Source organism: Amblyraja radiata, chromosome 12, assembly GCF_010909765.2.
Source record: "Amblyraja radiata isolate CabotCenter1 chromosome 12, sAmbRad1.1.pri, whole genome shotgun sequence".
Lineage (NCBI taxonomy): Eukaryota > Metazoa > Chordata > Chondrichthyes > Rajiformes > Rajidae > Amblyraja > Amblyraja radiata.
Genome location: NC_045967.1, coordinates 58,469,455 through 58,487,926, shown reverse-complemented (window position 1 = coordinate 58,487,926; position 18,472 = coordinate 58,469,455). Strand labels below are relative to the sequence as shown.

The 18,472-nt window shown below is 45.4% G+C and overlaps 1 protein-coding gene across 1 annotated transcript in view; it reads left to right on the top strand.

Annotated features, from left to right (window-relative positions):
• Positions 1 to 18,472, top strand: part of LOC116979321 (dedicator of cytokinesis protein 11-like) — a 179,473-nt gene that overhangs the window by 93,191 nt on the left and 67,810 nt on the right. The window contains 1 exon segment of the mRNA XM_033030927.1: positions 8,220 to 8,398. Within this exon segment, the coding sequence (XP_032886818.1) occupies positions 8,220 to 8,398 (179 nt within the window).

Sequence of the window (18,472 nt, the reverse complement as noted above, 5' to 3'; positions counted from 1 at the left end):
ACCATAGTTAAGGAATAGATTTTGAGATGTGTTCAATTTATTCCCATCTTCCATTACGCCAAATATAATCATTTCAGTATTAGGTTCCATTCTTGTCTTGAATAATTTTGTAAATATTTCAAAAATATCCTTCCAAAATCTATAAAGTTTTATGCAGGAAACTAAGGAGTGTGTTATAGTTGCCTTTTGGGCTAGACATTTATCACAAGTGGCGGATATATTTGGATAAAATTTGTTCAATCTTGTTTTTGAATAATATAATCTATGTACAATTTTAAATTGAATTAGATTATGTCTTACATTAATTGAACATTTGTGAATATATATCAGGTATTTTTCCCATTTAACCTTCGTAATTTTTATCATTAGTTCCCGTTCCCACTCTTCTCTAAGTACCTCTGTCGATGGTAGGTCTATATTTAGAATACTATTATATAAATATGATATTAATTTTTGTGAGTCAGCTTCAATATTCATTGCTTCTTCCAATAAGTCAGGAGTTACTTTTTGATATCCTTGTATATATTTTTTCACGAAATCGCAAATCTGAAGATATTTAAAATATTGGTTGTTTTTCAATTTAAATTTTAATTGTAGTTGTTGGAATGATAGTAGGTTTCCCATTTCGTACATATCCCCGATCCTTCTAATTCCGAGACTTTCCCATTGGTTATATGTCTTATCAATAAGAGATGGTTTAAATAAAGGGTTATTCGCTATTGGCATTAACAGTGATAGATTTCTTAATTTTAAAGATAATTTTATTTGTTTCCAAATTCTTATTGTACCATATATAATTGGGTTCTTCTTATATATTGTGTTATTCAGTTTTTTTGGGGAGAAGAGGATCGTTCCTATATTACAAGGATGGCAATCCTCCTTCTCCATTTTTATCCATTCTGTCTGTTGGGTTCAAGTTCAAGTTAGTTTATTGTCATGTGTCCCTGTATAGGACAATGAAATTCTTGCTTTGCTTAAGCACACAGAAAATAGTAGGCATTTACTACAAAACAGATAAATGTGTCCATATACCATGATATAAATATATACACACATGAATAAATAAACTGATAGTGCAAATAACAGAAAGTGGTTGGTAATAATCAGAGTTTTGTCCGAGCCAGGTTTAATAGCCTGATGGCTGAGGGGAAGTAACTATTCCTGAACATGGTTGTTGCAGTCTTCAGGCTCCTGTACATTCTACCTGAAGGTAGCAGGGAGATGAGTGTGTGGCCAGGATGGTGTGGGTCTTTCATGATACTGCCAGCCTTTTTGAGGCAGCGACTGCGATAGATCCCCTCGATGGAAGGAAGGTCAGAGCCGATGATGGACTGGGCAGTGTTTACTACTTTTTGTAGTCTTTTCCTTTCCAGGGCGCTCAAATTGCCGAACCAAGCCACGATGCAACCGGTCAGCATGCTCTCGACTGTGCACCTGTAGAAGTTAGAGAGAGTCTTCCTTGACAATCCGACTCTCCGTAATCTTCTCAGGAAGTAGAGGCGCTGATGTGCTTTTTTGATGATTGCATTAGTGTTCTCGGACCAGGAAAGATCTTCAGAGATGTGCACGCCCAGGAATTTGAAGCTCTTGACCCTTTCAACCATCGACCCGTTGATATAAATGGGGCTGTGGGTCCCCCTCCTACTCCTTCCAAAGTCCACAATCAGTTCCTTGGTTTTGCTGGTGTTGAGGGCCAGGTTATTGCGCTGGCACCATATGGACAGTTGCTCGATCTCTCTTCTGTACTCTGACTCATCCCCATCAGTGATACGCCCCACAATAGTGGTGTCGTCAGCGAACTTGATGATGGAGTTCGCACTGTGGTTCGCTACGCAGTCATGGGTATAGAGTGAGTACAGCAGGGGGCTGAGCACGCAGCCTTGAGGTGCTCCCGTGCTGATTGTTATTGAGGCTGACACATTTCCACCAATACGAACAGACTGTGGTCTGTGGACGAGGAAGTCGAGGATCCAGTTGCAGAGGGATGCGCAGAGACCCAGTTCTGCGAGTTTGGTAACCAGTTTGGAGGGGATGATTGTGTTAAATGCCGAGCTGTAATCAATGAATAACATCCTGACATATGAGTTTTTGTTGTCCAAGTGGTCCAGTGCGGAGTGGAGGGCCAGCGAGATCGCATCCACCGTTGATCTGTTGTGGCGGTACGCGAACTGCAGTGGGTCCAGGTTTTTGTCGATGTAGGAGTTGATTTGCTCCATGATCAACCTCTCAAAGCACTTCATCACCACCGGCGTTAGTGCCACTGGTCGATAGTCATTGAGGCATGTCACCTTACTCTTCTTGGGCACCGGTATAATTGATGCCCTTTTAAAGCAGGTGGGGACCTCAGACCTCAGAAGTGAGAGATTGAAAATGTCCGTAAAAACTCCCGCCAGTTGGTCCGCACAGGTTTTTAGAACACGGCCGGGTATACCATCAGGACCAGGTGCTTTTCGGGGGTTCACCCCTCTGAAGGATTTCCTGACATCGGCCTCTGTGACTGAGACTGAAATGCCATCGCAGCGAATGGGGGATCGGGAAGGCACATCAGTATTCTCCCTGTCAAAGCGTGCGTAAAATGCATTGAGCTCGTCAGGGAGTGATGTTACACCGGCATTCGAGCTGCCTCCTGGTTTTGCCTTGTAGGAGGTGATTGCATTCAGACCCAGCCACAGCTGCCGAACATCTGTCTCGTCCTCCAGTTTGGAGCAGAAGTCCCTTTTGGCCTTTCTGATGGCCTTACCAAGGTCGTATCTGGTCTTCATTTAGGCCACTGTATCATCGGAGGTGAATGCCCTGTGTCTGGACTTCAGGAGAGTGCGGATCTCAAAGTTCATCCAAGGTTTCTGATTGGGAAACACTCGGAAGGTTTTTGTAGGGATGCAGTCCTCCACACATTTCTTTATGAAGTCTGTAACGACTGTGGCGTATTCGTTCAAGTCCGTTGCCGAGTCCTTGAACATTGCCCAGTCTACAGACTCCAAACAGTCTTGGAGTTGTTCTTCTGCCCCTCCCGACCAGCTCTGTGCTGTCCTCACTTCTGGGGGTGCGCTCTTTAATTGCTGCTTGTAGGCAGGAAGAAGCAGCACCGCGGTATGGTCGGATTTACCGAAGTGAGGGCGAGGGATAGAACGATAGGCATTCTTGATGGTGGTGTAGCAGTGGTCGAGGGTGTTAGGTCCTCTGGTGCAGCAGGAGACATGTTGGTGGAAGTTGGGGAGTGATTTCTTGAGGTTCGCCTTATTGAAGTCCCCAGCAATGGTGGTAAATGCCTCGGGGTAAGACGTCTGGTGTTTGTTGACCACGGCCTGCAGCTCCTCCAGTGCCAGACGGACGTCTGCCTGGGGTGGGATGTAGACCGCGGTCAGGATAACGGAGGTGAATTCTCTCAGGAGGTAGAAGGGACGGCACTTCACCGCCAGATGTTCGAGGTGTGGAGAGCATGAGTTGGACAGGACTGCCACGTCGGAACACCACGCAGAGTTGACCATGAGGCAGACGCCCCCTCCTCTCCCTTTCCCAGATGCCAGGGTACGGTCCATGCGGTGGATGGAGAACCCTTCAGGCTGGACCGCTGAGTCTGGGGAGCTGGGGGTGAGCCATGTCTCTGTGAAACAGAACACCGAGCATTGGGTAGAACTATCCAACCAATAAATCATATTCTTAATATGCACTGCCCAGTAATAATACATAAAATTCGGAAGTGAAAGTCCCCCGACCTCTTTTGGTTTACATAAGTGTTTTTTTGTGATTCTATGTGATCTATAGTCCCAAATATAATTAGTAATATTAGAGTCTAATTTAAAAAAAAAATATTTTGGTATATATACCGGTATAGATCACTCTCCATCTTAATGAAGAACTCAACCATATTATGGTCACTCTTCAATTCAATTCAATTCAACTTTAATGTCATTGCACAAATACTGAGTATGGGTACAACGAAATGCAGTTTTGCGTCAGTCCGTAGTAGCAGTGCATATAGAAATTTAAAAAAAAAGAGGATACAGAATAATAAAAAATACAGAATAATTAAACAATGGGGACGGAGGGACCGGAGGAATCTATCGGCGGGACTCCGAGTTCAGCAATGCGACGGTATGATTGTAGAAGCTGTTCCTCATCCTACTGGTACGAGACCTGAGGCTCCTGTACCGCCTCCCTGATGGGAGGAGGGCAAACAGTCCATGGTTGGGGTGGGAGAGGTCTTTAATGATCTTCCCAGCCCGTTTCAAACACCGTTTTCGGTGGAGGGCATCCATGGCAGGGAGCGGGGCACCGATGATGTGCTGCGCGGTTTTCACCACCCGTTGTAGTGCCTTCCTGTCCGCAACAGTGCAGCTGCTGTACCATACCGTGAAGCAGGTGGTCAGGATGCTCTCGATGGTACAGCGGTAGAAGTTGGTCAGGATCTGGGGGGACAGGTGGGCTTTTTATTGAGCCTCCTCAGGAAGTAAAGGCGCTGCTGTGCCTTTTTGATCAGCTTGGAGGTGTTGAGGGACCAGGACAAATCCTCCGAGATGTGTACCCCGAGGAATTTGTAGCTGGAGACGCGCTCCACCACAGTCCCGTTTATATGGATGGGGGTATGTCTGCCCCCTCTGACCTTCCTGAAGTCGACAATAATTTCCTTCGTCTTCTTGGAGTTGAGGACGAGGTTATTGTTGGCACACCAGGTTGTCAGGTGCTGGACCTCCTCTCTGTAGGCTGACTCATCATTGTCACTGATCAGTCCTACCACCGTGGTGTCGTCAGCAAACTTAATGATGGCGTTGGATCCGTACTTAGGGATGCAGTCGTGGGTGAAGAGGGAGTAGAGGAGAGGGCTGAGCACACAGCCCTGTGGCACGCCGGTGTTCAGTGTTATAGTGGTGGAGGTGAGGTTGTTGACCCTAACAGACTGTGGTCTGTTGGTGAGGAAATCCAGTGTCCAGTTGCAGAGGGAGGTGGAGATGCCAAGCCCGCTGAGTTTGGTGATCAAGCTGGCGGAGATGACAGTGTTAAAAGCGGAGCTGAAATCAATGAACAGCAACCTGATGTAGGAGTTGTTGTTGTCCAGGTGGGTCAGGGCAGAGTGTAGGGCCGCCGATATGGCGTCCTCTGTAGACCTGTTGGCCCGGTAGGCAAACTGATGGAGGTCCAGTGTGGGGGGGAGGCTGGCTTTGAGGTGAGCCAAGATCAGCCGCTCAAAGCACTTAGCAATGACAGGGGTGAGTGCCACTGGGCGGAAATCGTTGAGGCTCCCTGTGGCTGACTGTTTGGGCACTGGCACGATGGTTGATGTCTTGAGGCAAGTGGGGACAACACCCTGGGCCAGTGAGAGATTGAAAGGGGGCACGTACAACAAGACTGCTAACTAACCCTTCCTCATTACTCAATACCCAGTCTAAAATAGCCTGCTCTCTCGTTGGTTCCTCTACATGTTGATTTAGATAACTATCCCGCATACATTCCAAGAAATCCTCTTCCTCAGCACCCCTGCCAATTTGATTCACCCAATCTATATGTAGATTGAAGTCACCCATTATAACTGTTTTGCCTTTGTCGCACGCATTTCTAATTTCCTGTTTGATACCATCTCCAACTTCACTACTACTGTTAGGTGGCCTGTACACAACACCCACCAGCGGTTTCTGCCCCTTAGTGTTTCGCAGCTCAACCCATACCGATTCCACATCCTCCAAACTATTGTCCTTCCTTTCCATTGCGTTAATCTCCTCTCTAATCAGCAACGCTACCCCACCTCCTTTTCCTTTCTGTCTATCCCTCCTGAATATTGAATATCCCTGGATGTTCAGCTCCCAGCCTTGGTCACCCTGGAGCCATGTCTCCGTGATCCCAACTATATCATAGTCATTAATAACTACAGTGGCTTGCAAAAATGTTCATACCCCTTGAACTTTTCCACATTTTGTCACGTTACAACCACAAACGTAAATGTATTTTATTGGGATTTTATGTGATAGACCAACACAAAGTGGTGCATAATTGTGAAGTGGAAGAAAAATGATACATGGTTTTCATATTTTTTTACAAATAAAAAACTGAAAAGTGTGGCGTGCAAAAGTATTCAGCCCCCCTGAGTCAATACTTTGTAGAACCACCTTTCGCTGCAATTACAGCTGCAAGTCTTTTGGGGTATGTCTCTACCAGCTTTGCACATCTAGAGACTGAAATGTTTGCCCATTCTTCTTTGCAAAATAGCTCAAGCTCAGTCAGATTGGATGGAGAGCGTCTGTGAACAGCAATTTTCAAGTCTTGCCAGAGATTCTCAATTGGATTTAGGTCTGGACTTTGACTGGGCCATTCTAACACATGAATATGCTTTGATCTAAACCATTCCATTGTAGCTCTGGCTGTATGTTTAGGGTCGTTGTCCTGCTGGAAGGTGAACCTCCGCCCCAGTCTCAAGTCTTTTGCAGACTCCAACAGGTTTTCTTCCAAGATTGCCCTGTATTTGGCTCCATCCATCTTCCCATCAACTCTGACCAGCTTCCTTGTCCCTGCTGAAGAAAAGCATCCCCACACCATAATGCTGCCACCACCATGTTTCACAGTGGGGATGGTGTGTTCAGGGTGATGTGCAGTGTTAGTTTTCCGCCACACATAGCGTTTTGCATTTAGGCCAAAAACTTCAATTTTGGTCTCATCTGACCAAAGCACCTTCCTCCACATGTTTGCTGTGTCCCCCACATGGCTACATGGCTTGTGGCAAACTGCAAACGGGACTTCTTATGGCTTTTTTTCAACAATGGCTTTCATCTTGCCACTCTTCCATAAAGGCCCGATTTGTGGAGTGCACGACTAATAGTTGTCCTGTGGACAGATTCTCCCACCTGAGCTGTGGATCTCTGCAGCTCCTCCAGAGTTATCATGGGCCTCTTGGCTGCTTCTCTGATCAATGCTCTCCTTGCCTGGCCTGTCAGTTTAGGTGGACGGCCATGTCTTGGTAGGTTTGCAGTTGTGCCATACTCTTTCCATTTTCGGATGATGGATTGAACAGTGCTCCGTGAGATGTTCAAAGCTTGGGATATTTTTTTATAACCTAACCCTGCTTTAAACTTCTCCACAACTTTATCCCTGACCTGTCTGGTGTGTTCCTTGGGCTTCATGATGCTGTTTGTTCACTAATGTTCTCTAACAAACCTCTGAGGCCTTCACAGAACAGCTGTATTTATACTGAGATTAGATTACACACAAGTGGACTTTATTTACTAATTAGGTGACTTCTGAAGGCAATTGGTTGCACTGGATTTTATTTAGGGGTATCAGAGTAAAGGGGGCTGAGTACTTTTGCACGCCACACTTTTCAGTTTTTTATTTGTAAAAAAATTTGAAAACCATGTATCATTTTCCTTCCACTTCACAATTATGCGCCACTTTGTGTTGGTCTATCACATAAAATCCCAATAAAATACATTTACGTTTGTGGTTGTAATGTGACAAAATGTGGAAAGGTTCAAGGGGTATGAATACTTTTGCAAGCCACTGTATCTGCACATTCAACTCATCCACCTTATTATGAATGCTCCTTGCATTGAGACACAAAGCCTTCAGGCTTGTTTTTACAACACTCTTACCCCTTATACAATTATGTTGAAAAGTGGCCCTTTTTGATTTTTGCCCTGGATTTTCCGGCCTGCCACTTTTACTTTTCACCTTGCTACCTATTGCTTCTACCCTCATTTTACACCCCTCTGTCTCTACGCTCACACATTTAAGAAACCCTTTCCCTTTAACTCCATCCTCCACTATCCCATTCGACACCCCACCCCCCTTATTCAGTCTAAAACCACCCGTGTAGCAGTGGCAAACCTGCCTGCCAGAATGCTGGTCCCACACCTGTTAAGATGCAATCCGTCCCTTTTGTACAGTTCCCCCTTACCCCGAAACAGATCCCAGTGATCTAAGAATCTAAATCCCTGCCCCGTGCACAGACCTGCAAGGTCGCTCCTCACCGCCGCTCCCCAAGAGCAGTCTTGCTTAAATTGACTGAAAAAATTGCCTGATTTACCAATTTGCAAACCAAATTCCTCAGTTTTCAACTGTTTTCCCGGCACTGACTCACATAGTAGTTCAGCACCGCTCTCTGGTTGTGGTAGGATGATTCAGTTGCCTGATAACAGCTGGGATGAAACTGCCCCTGAATCTGGATGTGTGCGTGTGCGTGTTCACACTTCTGTACCCGTGTGGTTTGTGTTAACGTTGTGCTCTCCCCACAGACCTGCAGCTGGACTCCACCCTGAGCGATGACTTTTGCCGGCACCACTTCCTGGTGGGTCTGGCGCTGCGGGAGCTGGGCCTCTCCCTCGCCGAGCCCCAGGACATCCGGCACACCGCCATCGCCAACATCAAGGGCCTGATGATGAAGCACGCCTTCGACGGACGCTATCCAAACAAGGTACCAATGCCACGCCTACCTCAGCTGCCCTGCCCTGCCTTGCCCTGCCCTGCCCTGCCCTGCCCTGCCCTGCCCTGCCCTGCCCTGCCCTGCCCTGCCCTGCCCTGCCCCGCCCCGCCCCGCCCCGCCCCGCCCCGCCCCGCCCCGCCCCGCCCCCCCCCCCCCCCCCCCGCCCTTGCCCTCCCCTCCCCTGCCCTCCCCTCCCCTGCCCTCTCCTCCCCTGCCCTGCCCTGCCCTCTCCTCCCCTGCCCTGCCCTGCCCTGCCCATGGTAGTGGATGGGTGACGTTTCACAGAGTGCTGGAGTAACTCAGCGGGTCAGGCAGCATCTGTGGAGAACATGGATAGGTGACGTTTCACAGAGTGCTGGAGTAACTCAGCGGGTCAGGCAGCATCTGTGGAGAACTTGGTCTGAAGAAAGATCCTGGCCCGAAATGCCACCCCCCATGTTCTCCAGAGATGCTGCCTGACCCACTGAGTTACTCCAGCACTCTGTGTCGTTTAGTGCTTGTCTTTGAGCTTATGTTGGGTATATTTGGGACAGTGCCAGACATGAACCACAGTGCGGCCAGTATGGGTGCGGTTATTCATGATGAGTCATCGTGTTTTTTCCTGCCCCAGTTTAGTCGTCATTTGTTAAACATTGTCTCACATTGTAGTTCAAGCCTCTACCACTAGGTGCCAGTGTAGGTCCATGTCCTGACCTTTCCCAATGCAAACATCTACCTACACCTCCTCTGGGAACAAGGAACTGCAGATGCTGGTTGTTAAAACAACACAAAGTGCTGGAGTAACTCCGTGACAGGCAGCATCTCTGGAGAACATGGACAGGTGATGTTTTAGGTGGGGACCCTTCTTCAGACTGATCTTTGTTTTCCAGAGATGTTGCCTGACCTGCTGAGCTACTCCAGCACTCTGTGTCTACATTTTCTCTATTTTGTATTTGGCCAACTATTGCCACACGTACCAAGATGCAGGGGGAAACATTGTCTGTACACTGCCGTGTCAAGTTTTTTTTAATTTATTTTTTTAATTAATTTTTATTAGAAGTACAGTAAATTACAGTAATACACATCCGATATATCTTAGTACATTTGTTGTACCACTTCGTTTTTCGAGCTTTAAAAAAGGTAGAAATAAAAGAAGTAAGGAAAGTGAGCAAGAATCGTGAAGGTGCAGGAAAGTGTTTGGAAAAGAAAGCCCCTTAGGGAAGAAGTTAGAGAAGGAAGTAAAGAAAGGAAATAAGACCCTAGAAAGAAAAGAAAAAAAAGGAAAAACAATCGCTCTATTGTAACACAAAACTCGCAAAAAAGGATATACCAACTGCGTTTTGTTTTTTTTTACCCCCCCGTTACCAGATCCTGGTACCATTTCTTTTTTAAATTACTATTGCACCTTATGCTTGTAATAGTTCCATAAATGCAGACCACGTCTTTTGGAAGTGGTCTGCTTTGCCTGCTAGGAGGAGTCACATCTCTTCCAAGTGTAGTGTTTCGAACATGTTTGAAATCCACATTTTTATTGTTGGTATTGGAGCGTTTTTCCAGAATTTGAGTATAAGCTTTTTTCCCCATTATTAGCCCGTAATTAAGTAAGTTCTTTTGAAACACGTTTAGTTCGGGGTTACCTTCCGATATTCCAAAAATGTTCCATTCTGCATTTGGTACAAGTTTTATTTTAATTAATTTTGTGAAGATTTCAAATATTTTGTTGCAGAATTTTTGGATTTTTATACAAAAAACAAAAGAGTGCGCTATGTTAGCTTCTTGTGACTGACATTTATCACAAGTGGGTGAGACATTGGGGAAAAGTTTATTTATTTTAGTTTTTGAATAATATAGTCTATGTCAAGGTCAAAGGTCAAAAACTTTATTTGCCATTTGTGCTTACACACATAGGAACTCTTGTGCGGCTATTCAGAGAGTCAAGTCTATGTAATGTTTTATATTAAATTAGAGTATGTCGTACGTTGATCGAGCATTTATGCACATATAGTAAGTGTTTATCCCAGCTCTCTTGAAACTTTTATAGCTAGTTCTTGTTCCCAGTCTCTTCTAATACCATCAGTTGTAGGTATTTCTATATTTAAAATAATGTTGTATAAGTATGATATTAGGTTTGCTGATTCAGCCTTTGTCTTCATGGCTTCATCCAATAAGTCTGGGGACATGTTATGATAGTCTTTTGTGTATTTTTTCAGATAGTCACAGATTTGAAGATATTTAAAATATTGATTATTTTTCAAATTATATTTCAGTTGTAATTGTTGAAATGATAATAATTTTCCTAATTCATACAAGTCTCCGAGCGTTTTAATTCCCATTCTTTCCCATTGTGTAAATGATTTATCTATAATTGAAGGTTTAAACGACGGGTTATTGACTATTGGCATTAAAAGAGATAGATTTCTTAATTTTAGATTCTGTTTTATTTGTTTCCAAGTTCTATTTGTACTATGTATCATTGGATTTTTATTATAATTTTTGTTATTCAGATTCATTGGTGAGAGGAGAGTCGCTCCTGTATTACACTGAGCGCAGTCCTCTCTCTACATTACAATCCAGTCCACCTGCTGGGCAGAATTGTCCAGCAGGTGAATCATATTTTTAATATTTACTGCCCAATTATAGTACATAAAATTAGGGAGCGCTAGACCACCCATCTCTTTTGGTTTACTAAGGTGTGCTCTTTGTATTCTGTGGGATTTATAATCCCATATAAAATTTGTAATGTCTGAGTCTAGTTTTTTGAAAAACTTCTTTGGAAGATATATTGGAATTGATTGAAATAAATATAGGATTTGTGGTAAAAAGATCATTTTTATAGCATTTATTCGACCTGTTAAAGACATCGAGAGCATTTTCCAGAATTTGATTAGATTATTTAGTTTCTTAAGGAAGGGACTATAATTGGCATTAAACATAGCATGATAGTTTCTAGTAATTTCAATTCCCAAATATTTGAATTTTTCTATGGCTATTTTAAAGGGGAATTTCAAGAGATAGAAACATAGAAACATAGAAATTAGGTGCAGGAATAGGCCATTCGGCCCTTCGAGCCTGCACCGCCATTCAATATGATCATGGCTGATCATCCAACTCAGTATCCCGTACCTGCCTTCTCTCCATACCCTCTGATCCCCTTAGCCACAAGGGCCACATCTAACTCCCTCTTAAATATAGCCAATGAACTGGCCTCGACTACCCTCTGTGGCAGGGAGTTCCAGAGATTCACCACTCTCTGTGTGAAAAAAGTTCTTCTCATCTCGGTTTTAAAGGATTTCCCCGTTATCCTTAAGCTGTGACCCCTTGTCCTGGACTTCCCCAACATCGGGAGCAAACTTCCTGCATCTAGCCTGTCCAACCCCTTAAGAATTTTGTAAGTTTCTATAAGATCCCCTCTCAATCTCCTAAATTCTAGAGAGTACAAACCAAGTCTATCCAGTCTTTCTTCATAAGACAGTCCTGACATCCCAGGAATCAGTCTGGTGAACCTTCTCTGCACTCCCTCGAGGGCAATAATGTCCTTCCTCAGATTTGGAGACCAAAACTGTACGCAATACTCCAGGTGTGGTCTCACCAAGACCCTGTACAACTGCAGTAGAACCTCCCTGCTCCTATACTCAAATCCTTTTGCTATGAAAGCTAACATACCATTCGCTTTCTTCACTGCCTGTTGCTCCTGCATGCCCACTTTCAATGAATGGTGTACCATGACACCCAGGTCTCGCTGCATCTCCCCTTTTCCTAGTCGGCCACCATTTAGATAATAGTCTGCTTTCCTGTTTTTGCCACCAAAATGGATAACCTCACATTTATCCACATTATACTGCATCTGCCAAACATTTGCCCACTCACCCAGCCTATCCAAGTCACCTTGCAGTCTCCTAGCATCCTCCTCACAGCTAACACTGCCCCCCAGCTTAGTGTCATCCGCAAACTTGGAGATATTGCCTTCAATTCCCTCATCCAGATCATTAATATATATTGTAAATAGCTGGGGTCCCAGCACTGAGCCTTGCGGTACCCCACTAGTCACTGCCTGCCATTGTGAAAAGGACCCATTTACTCCTACTCTTTGCTTCCTGTTTGCCAGCCAGTTCTCTATCCACATCAATACTGAACCCCCAATGCCGTGTGCTTTAAGTTTTTAAACTAATCTCTTATGTGGGACCTTGTCGAAAGCCTTCTGGAAGTCCAGATACACCACATCCACTGGTTCTCCCCTATCCACGCTACTAGTTACATCCTCGAAAAATTCTATAAGATTCGTCAGACATGATTTACCTTTTGTAAATCCATGCTGACTTTGTCCAATGATTTCACCACTTTCCAAATGTGCTGCTATCCCATCTTTAATAACTGACTCTAGCAGTTTCCCCACTACCGATGTTAGACTAACTGGTCTGTAATTCCCCGTTTTCTCTCTCCCTCCCTTCTTAAAAAGTGGGGTTACGTTTGCTACCCACCAATCCTCAGGAACTACTCCAGAATCTAAAGAGTTTTGAAAGATTATTACTAATGCATCCACTATTTCTGGAGCTACTTCCTTAAGTACTCTGGGATGCAGCCTATCTGGCCCTGGGGATTTATCGGCCTTTAATCCATTCAATTTACCCAACACCACTTCCCGGCTAACCTGGATTTCACTCAGTTCCTCCAACTCCTTTGACCCGCGGTCCCCTGCTATTTCCGGCAGATTATTTATGTCTTCCTTAGTGAAGACGGAACCAAAGTAGTTATTCAATTGGTCCGCCATATCCTTGTTCCCCATGATCAACTCACCTGTTTCTGACTGCAAGGGACCTACATTTGTTTTAACTTATCTCTTTCTTTTCACATATCTATAAAAACTTTTGCAGTCAGTTTTTATGTTCCCTGCCAGTTTTCTTTCATAATCTATTTTTCCTTTCCTAATTAAGCCCTTTGTCCTCCTCTGCTGGTCTCTGAATTTCTCCCAGTCCTCCGGTATGCTGCTTTTTCTGGCTAATTTGTACGCATCATCCTTCGCTTTGATACTATCCCTGATTTCCCTTGTTATCCACGGATACACTACCTTCCCTGATTTATTCTTTTGCCAAACTGGGATGAACAATTTTTGTAGTTCATCCATGCAGTCTTTAAATGTCTTCCATTGCATATCCACCGTCAACCCTTTTAGAATTAATTGCCAGTCAATCTTGGCCAATTCACGTCTCATACCCTCAAAGTTACCTTTCTTTAAGTTCAGAACCATTGTTTCTGAATTAACAATATCACTCTCCATCCTAATGAAGAACTCAACCATATTATGGTCACTCTTGCCCAAGGGGGCACGTACAACAAGACTGCTAACTAACCCTTCCTCATTACTCAATACCCAGTCTAAAATAGCCTGCTCTCTCGCTGGTTCCTCTACATGTTGATTTAGATAACTATCCCGCATACATTCCAAAAAATCCTCTTCCTCAGCACCCCTGCCAATTTGATTCACCCAATCTATATGTAGATTGAAGTCACCCATTATAACGGTTTTGCCTTTGTCGCACGCATTTCTAATTTCCTGTTTGATGCCATCTCCAACTTCACTACTACTGTTAGGTGGCCTGTACACAACACCCACCAGCGTTTTCTGCCCCTTAGTGTTTCGCAGCTCTACCCATACCGATTCCACATCCTGCAAACTAATGTCCTTCCTTTCCATTGCGTTAATCTCCTCTCTAATCAGCAACGCTACCCCACCTCCTTTTCCTTTCTCTCTATCCCTCCTGAATATTGAATATCCCTGGATGTTCAGCTCCCAGCCTTGGTCACCCTGGAGCCATGTCTCCGTGATCCCAACTATATCATAGTCATTAATAGCTATCTGCACATTCAACTCATCCACCTTATTACGAATGCTCCTTGCATTGAGACACAAAGCCTTCAGGCTTGTTTTTACAACACTCTTACCCCTTATACAATTTTGTTGAAAAGTGGCCCTTTTTGATTTTTGCCCTGGATTTTCCGGCCTGCCACTTTTACTTTTCACCTTGCTACCTATTGCTTCTACCCTCATTTTACACCCCTCTGTCTCTACGCTCACACATTTAAGAAACCCTTTCCCTTTAACTCCATCCTCCACTAGCACATTCGACACCCCACCCCCCTTATTCAGTTTAAAACCACCCGTGTAGCAGTGGCAAAGCTGCCTGTGTTGAGTCTTTCGGTTGAGATGTTGAGATGTGTTGAGTCTTTCGGTTTTATCGACATAATTTCACTTTTGTTCCAGTTTAATCTATATCCTGAGAAAGATCCAAAGTCCTCAATTAGATTTAATATGTTTGGTATACTGATTTGGGGTTTTGTGATATACAGTAATACTTCGTCTGCATATAAAGATATTATGTTATTTGAATATTTTGTATTATAACCGTGACTATCCGGGTGTGTTCTGATGCCGTGTCAAATTATACCACGCATGACACAGTCATGTCACACACAAGCACCACTTGTCATGCATGTGGTAAATACCCGAGTGTGGAATATACAGTCACAATGTTATAGCTCCATATTTACAGAGACAGTTCAAGTGAGTTTATTGTCATGTGTCCCTGTATAGGACAATTAAATTCTTGCTTTGCTTCAGCACACAGAACATAGTAGGCATTTACTACAAACAGATCAGTGTGTCCATATACCATTATATAAATATATACGCACATGAATAAATAAACTGATAAAGTGCAAATAACAGATAATGGGTTATTAATGTTCAGAGTTTTGTCCGAGCCAGGTTTAATAGCCGGATGGCTGTGGGGAAGTAGCTATTCCTGAACCTGGTTGTTGCAGTCTTCAGGCTCCTGTACCTTCTACCTGAAGGTAGCAGGGAGATGAGTGTGTGGCCAGGATGGTGTGGGTCTTTGATGATGCTGCCAGCCTTTTTGAGGCAGCGACTGCGATAAATCCCCTCGATGGATGAAAGGTCAGAGCCGATGATGGACTGGGCAGTGTTTACTACTTTTTGTAGTCTTTTCCTCTCCAGGGCGCTGAAATTGCCGAACCAAGCCATGATGCAACCGGTCAGCATGCTCTCTACTGTGCACCTGTAGAAGTTAGAGAGAGTCTTCCTTGACAAACCGACTCTCCGTAATCTTCTCAGGATGTAGAGGCGCTGATGAGCTTTCTTGATAATTGCATCAGTGTTCTCGGACCAGGAAAGATCTTCAGAGATGTGCACGCCCAGGAATTTGAAGCTCTTGACCCTTTCAACCATTGATATAAATGGGGCTTTGGGGCTGTGGGTCCCCCTCCTACTCCTTCCAAAATCCACAATCAGGCCAAAAGTGCAAATACAAAAAATGCAAGGTCTGCAGTGAGGTAGGTTGGAAGATTGGGACTACACCCTAACTTATGGCAGGACTGTTCAATATTTTAATAACATGGTGGGCAGCACGGTGGCACAGCGGTAGAGTTGCTGCCTTACAGCGTTTGCGTCACCAGAGATCTGGGTTCGATCGTGACTACGGGTGCTGTCTGTACGGAGTTTGCACGTTCTCCCCGTGACCGCGTGGGTTTTCTCCGAGATCTCCGGTTTCTTCCCACACTCCAAAGATGTACAGGTTTGTAGGTTAATTGGCTTGGCGGATGTGTAAATTGTGCCTAGTGTGTATAGCTTAGTGTTAATGTGCGGTGATCGCTGGTCAGCGCGGACTCGGTGGGCCGAAGGGCCTGTTTCCGCGCTGTATCTCTAAACTAAAGAGCCAGGAAGAAGCTGTTTGTGAATCTGGTGGTGGGCGACTTTAAACTGTTGTATCTTCTGCCCGACGGGAGGAGAGGGAATGACCGGGGTGGGAGTGGTCCTTGATGATGTCAGCTGATTTCCCGAGGCAGTGTGAGGTGTAGATGGAGTCAGTGGTGGGGATTGTGGACTGTGTGATGGACTGGGCTACATCTACAATGGTGGGGAGTGTGGACTGTGTGGGACTGGGCTACATCTACAATGGTGGAGAGTGTGGTGTGTGTGTGGGACTGGGCTACATCTACAATGGTGGGGAGTGTGGTGTGTGTGTGGGACTGGGCTACATCTACAATGGTGGGGAGTGTGGTCTGTGTGGGACTGGCCTACATCTACAATGGTGGGGAGTGTGGACTGTGTGATGGACTGGGCTACATCTACAATGGTGGGGAGTATGGTGTGTGTGGGACTGGGCTACATCTACAATGGTGGGGAGTGTGGTGTGTGTGTGGGACTGGGCTACATCTACAATGGTGGGGAGTGTGGTCTGTGTGGGACTGGCCTACATCTACAATGGTGGGGTGTGGACTGTGCGATGGACTGGGCTACATCTACAATGGCGGGGAGTGTGGTGTGTGTGGGACTGGGCTACATCTACAATGGTGGGGTGTGGACTGTGCGATGGACTGGGCTATATCTACAATGGTGGGGAGTGTGGACTGTGTGGGACTGGGCTACATCTACAATGGTGGGGAGTGTGGTGTGTGGGACTGGGCTACATCTACAATGGTGGGGAGTGTGGACTGTGTGATGGACTGGGCTACATACACAACTGTGCAATTTCCTGTGGACTTGGGCAGGGCTGTTACTAAACCAAGCTGTTATGCAACAGGATAAGATGCTATCACTTCTGATTTCCTCATGACTATGAAGAAACCCGCTGGCTGTCAGTGAAAGCCCGACAATCTCATTCCCTCAAATCCCACTTCATTCCCTCTTCTACACTTTCCCATCATCTCCCCCCTGATCCTCCTCCCACCACCCACCTTCAGGGCAATGTTCAGTTTATTGTCACGTGTACCGAGCTACAGTGAAAAGCTGTTGTTGTGTGCTGACCAGTCAGCGGAAAGACAATACATGATTACAATCGAGCCGGCCACAGTGTACAGATACAGGATAAGGGAATAACGTTTAGTGCTGGGTAAAGCCAGCAACGTCCGATCAAAGATAGTCCAAGGTTACAGATCTGAGAGTCAATAGACAATAGGTGCAGGAGGAGGCCATTCGGCCCTTCGAGCCAGCACCGCCATTTAATGTGATCATGGCTGATCATCCCCAATCAGTACCCCGTTCCTGCCTTCTCCCCATATCCCCTGACTATAGGCTATTTTTAAGAACCCTATCTAGCTCTCTCTTGAAAGTATCCAGAGAACCTGCCTCCACCGCCCTCTGAGGCAGAGAATTCCACAGACTCACCACTCTCTGTGAGAAAAAGTGTTTCCTCGTCTCCGTTCTAAATGGCTTACTCCTTATTCTTAAACTGTGGCCCCTGGTTCTAGACTCCCCCAACACCGGGAACATGTTTCCTGCCTCTAGTGTGTCTAAACCCTTAATAATCTTATATGTTTATAAGATCGGAGGAGTTTAAAAAGATCATAATTGACGTAAGATATGTTGCCGTTGGAGCAGAGATATAAGAGTGTGGAGCGATTGTAATATGTGATTGTAGATGTGCTGGTGTGGCCGGCACCCAAACAGTCGCCTGTGTCGGGCACCATCTTGTCAGCAGAATGTACATTTAACCCCCACGTCTATGGGTCGAGGAAGGAAACTGGAATCCGGAGGAAAGAGCGTTATTGTTATCGTGTAAAACTCTGTCAAACTGTGAGACACAAACTGTTCTGCATCATGTCAGTGTAGGCCCCCCCCCCCCGGTCATGTCTGACCATGGGTGATGCATCCTAGTTGGTGGCTGCTTGCTCCAAGCCTCGGCTGAACCAGCGTCGCTTGCGGCTGCAGGAGTGACAGTCCCTGTGGCAAAGGTCACGTGTGTGTGTGTGTGTGTGTGTGGGTTTGTGTGTGTGTGTGTTTGTTTTTGTGTGTGTGTGTGTTTTTTTGGGTTTGTGTGTGTGTGTGGTTGTGTGTGTGTGTGGTTGGGTGTGTGTGTGGTTGGGTGTGTGTGTGGTTGGGTGTGTGTGTGGTTGGGTGTGTGTGTGTGTGTGTGTGGGTGTGTGTGTGTGTGTGTGTGTGTGTGTGTGTGTGGTTGGGTGTGTGTGTGTGTGTGTGTGTGTGTGTGTGTGGTTGGGTGTGTGTGTGGTTGGGTGTGTGTGTGGTTGGGTGTGTGTGTCTGTGTGTGTGTGTGTGTGTGTGTGTGTGTGTGT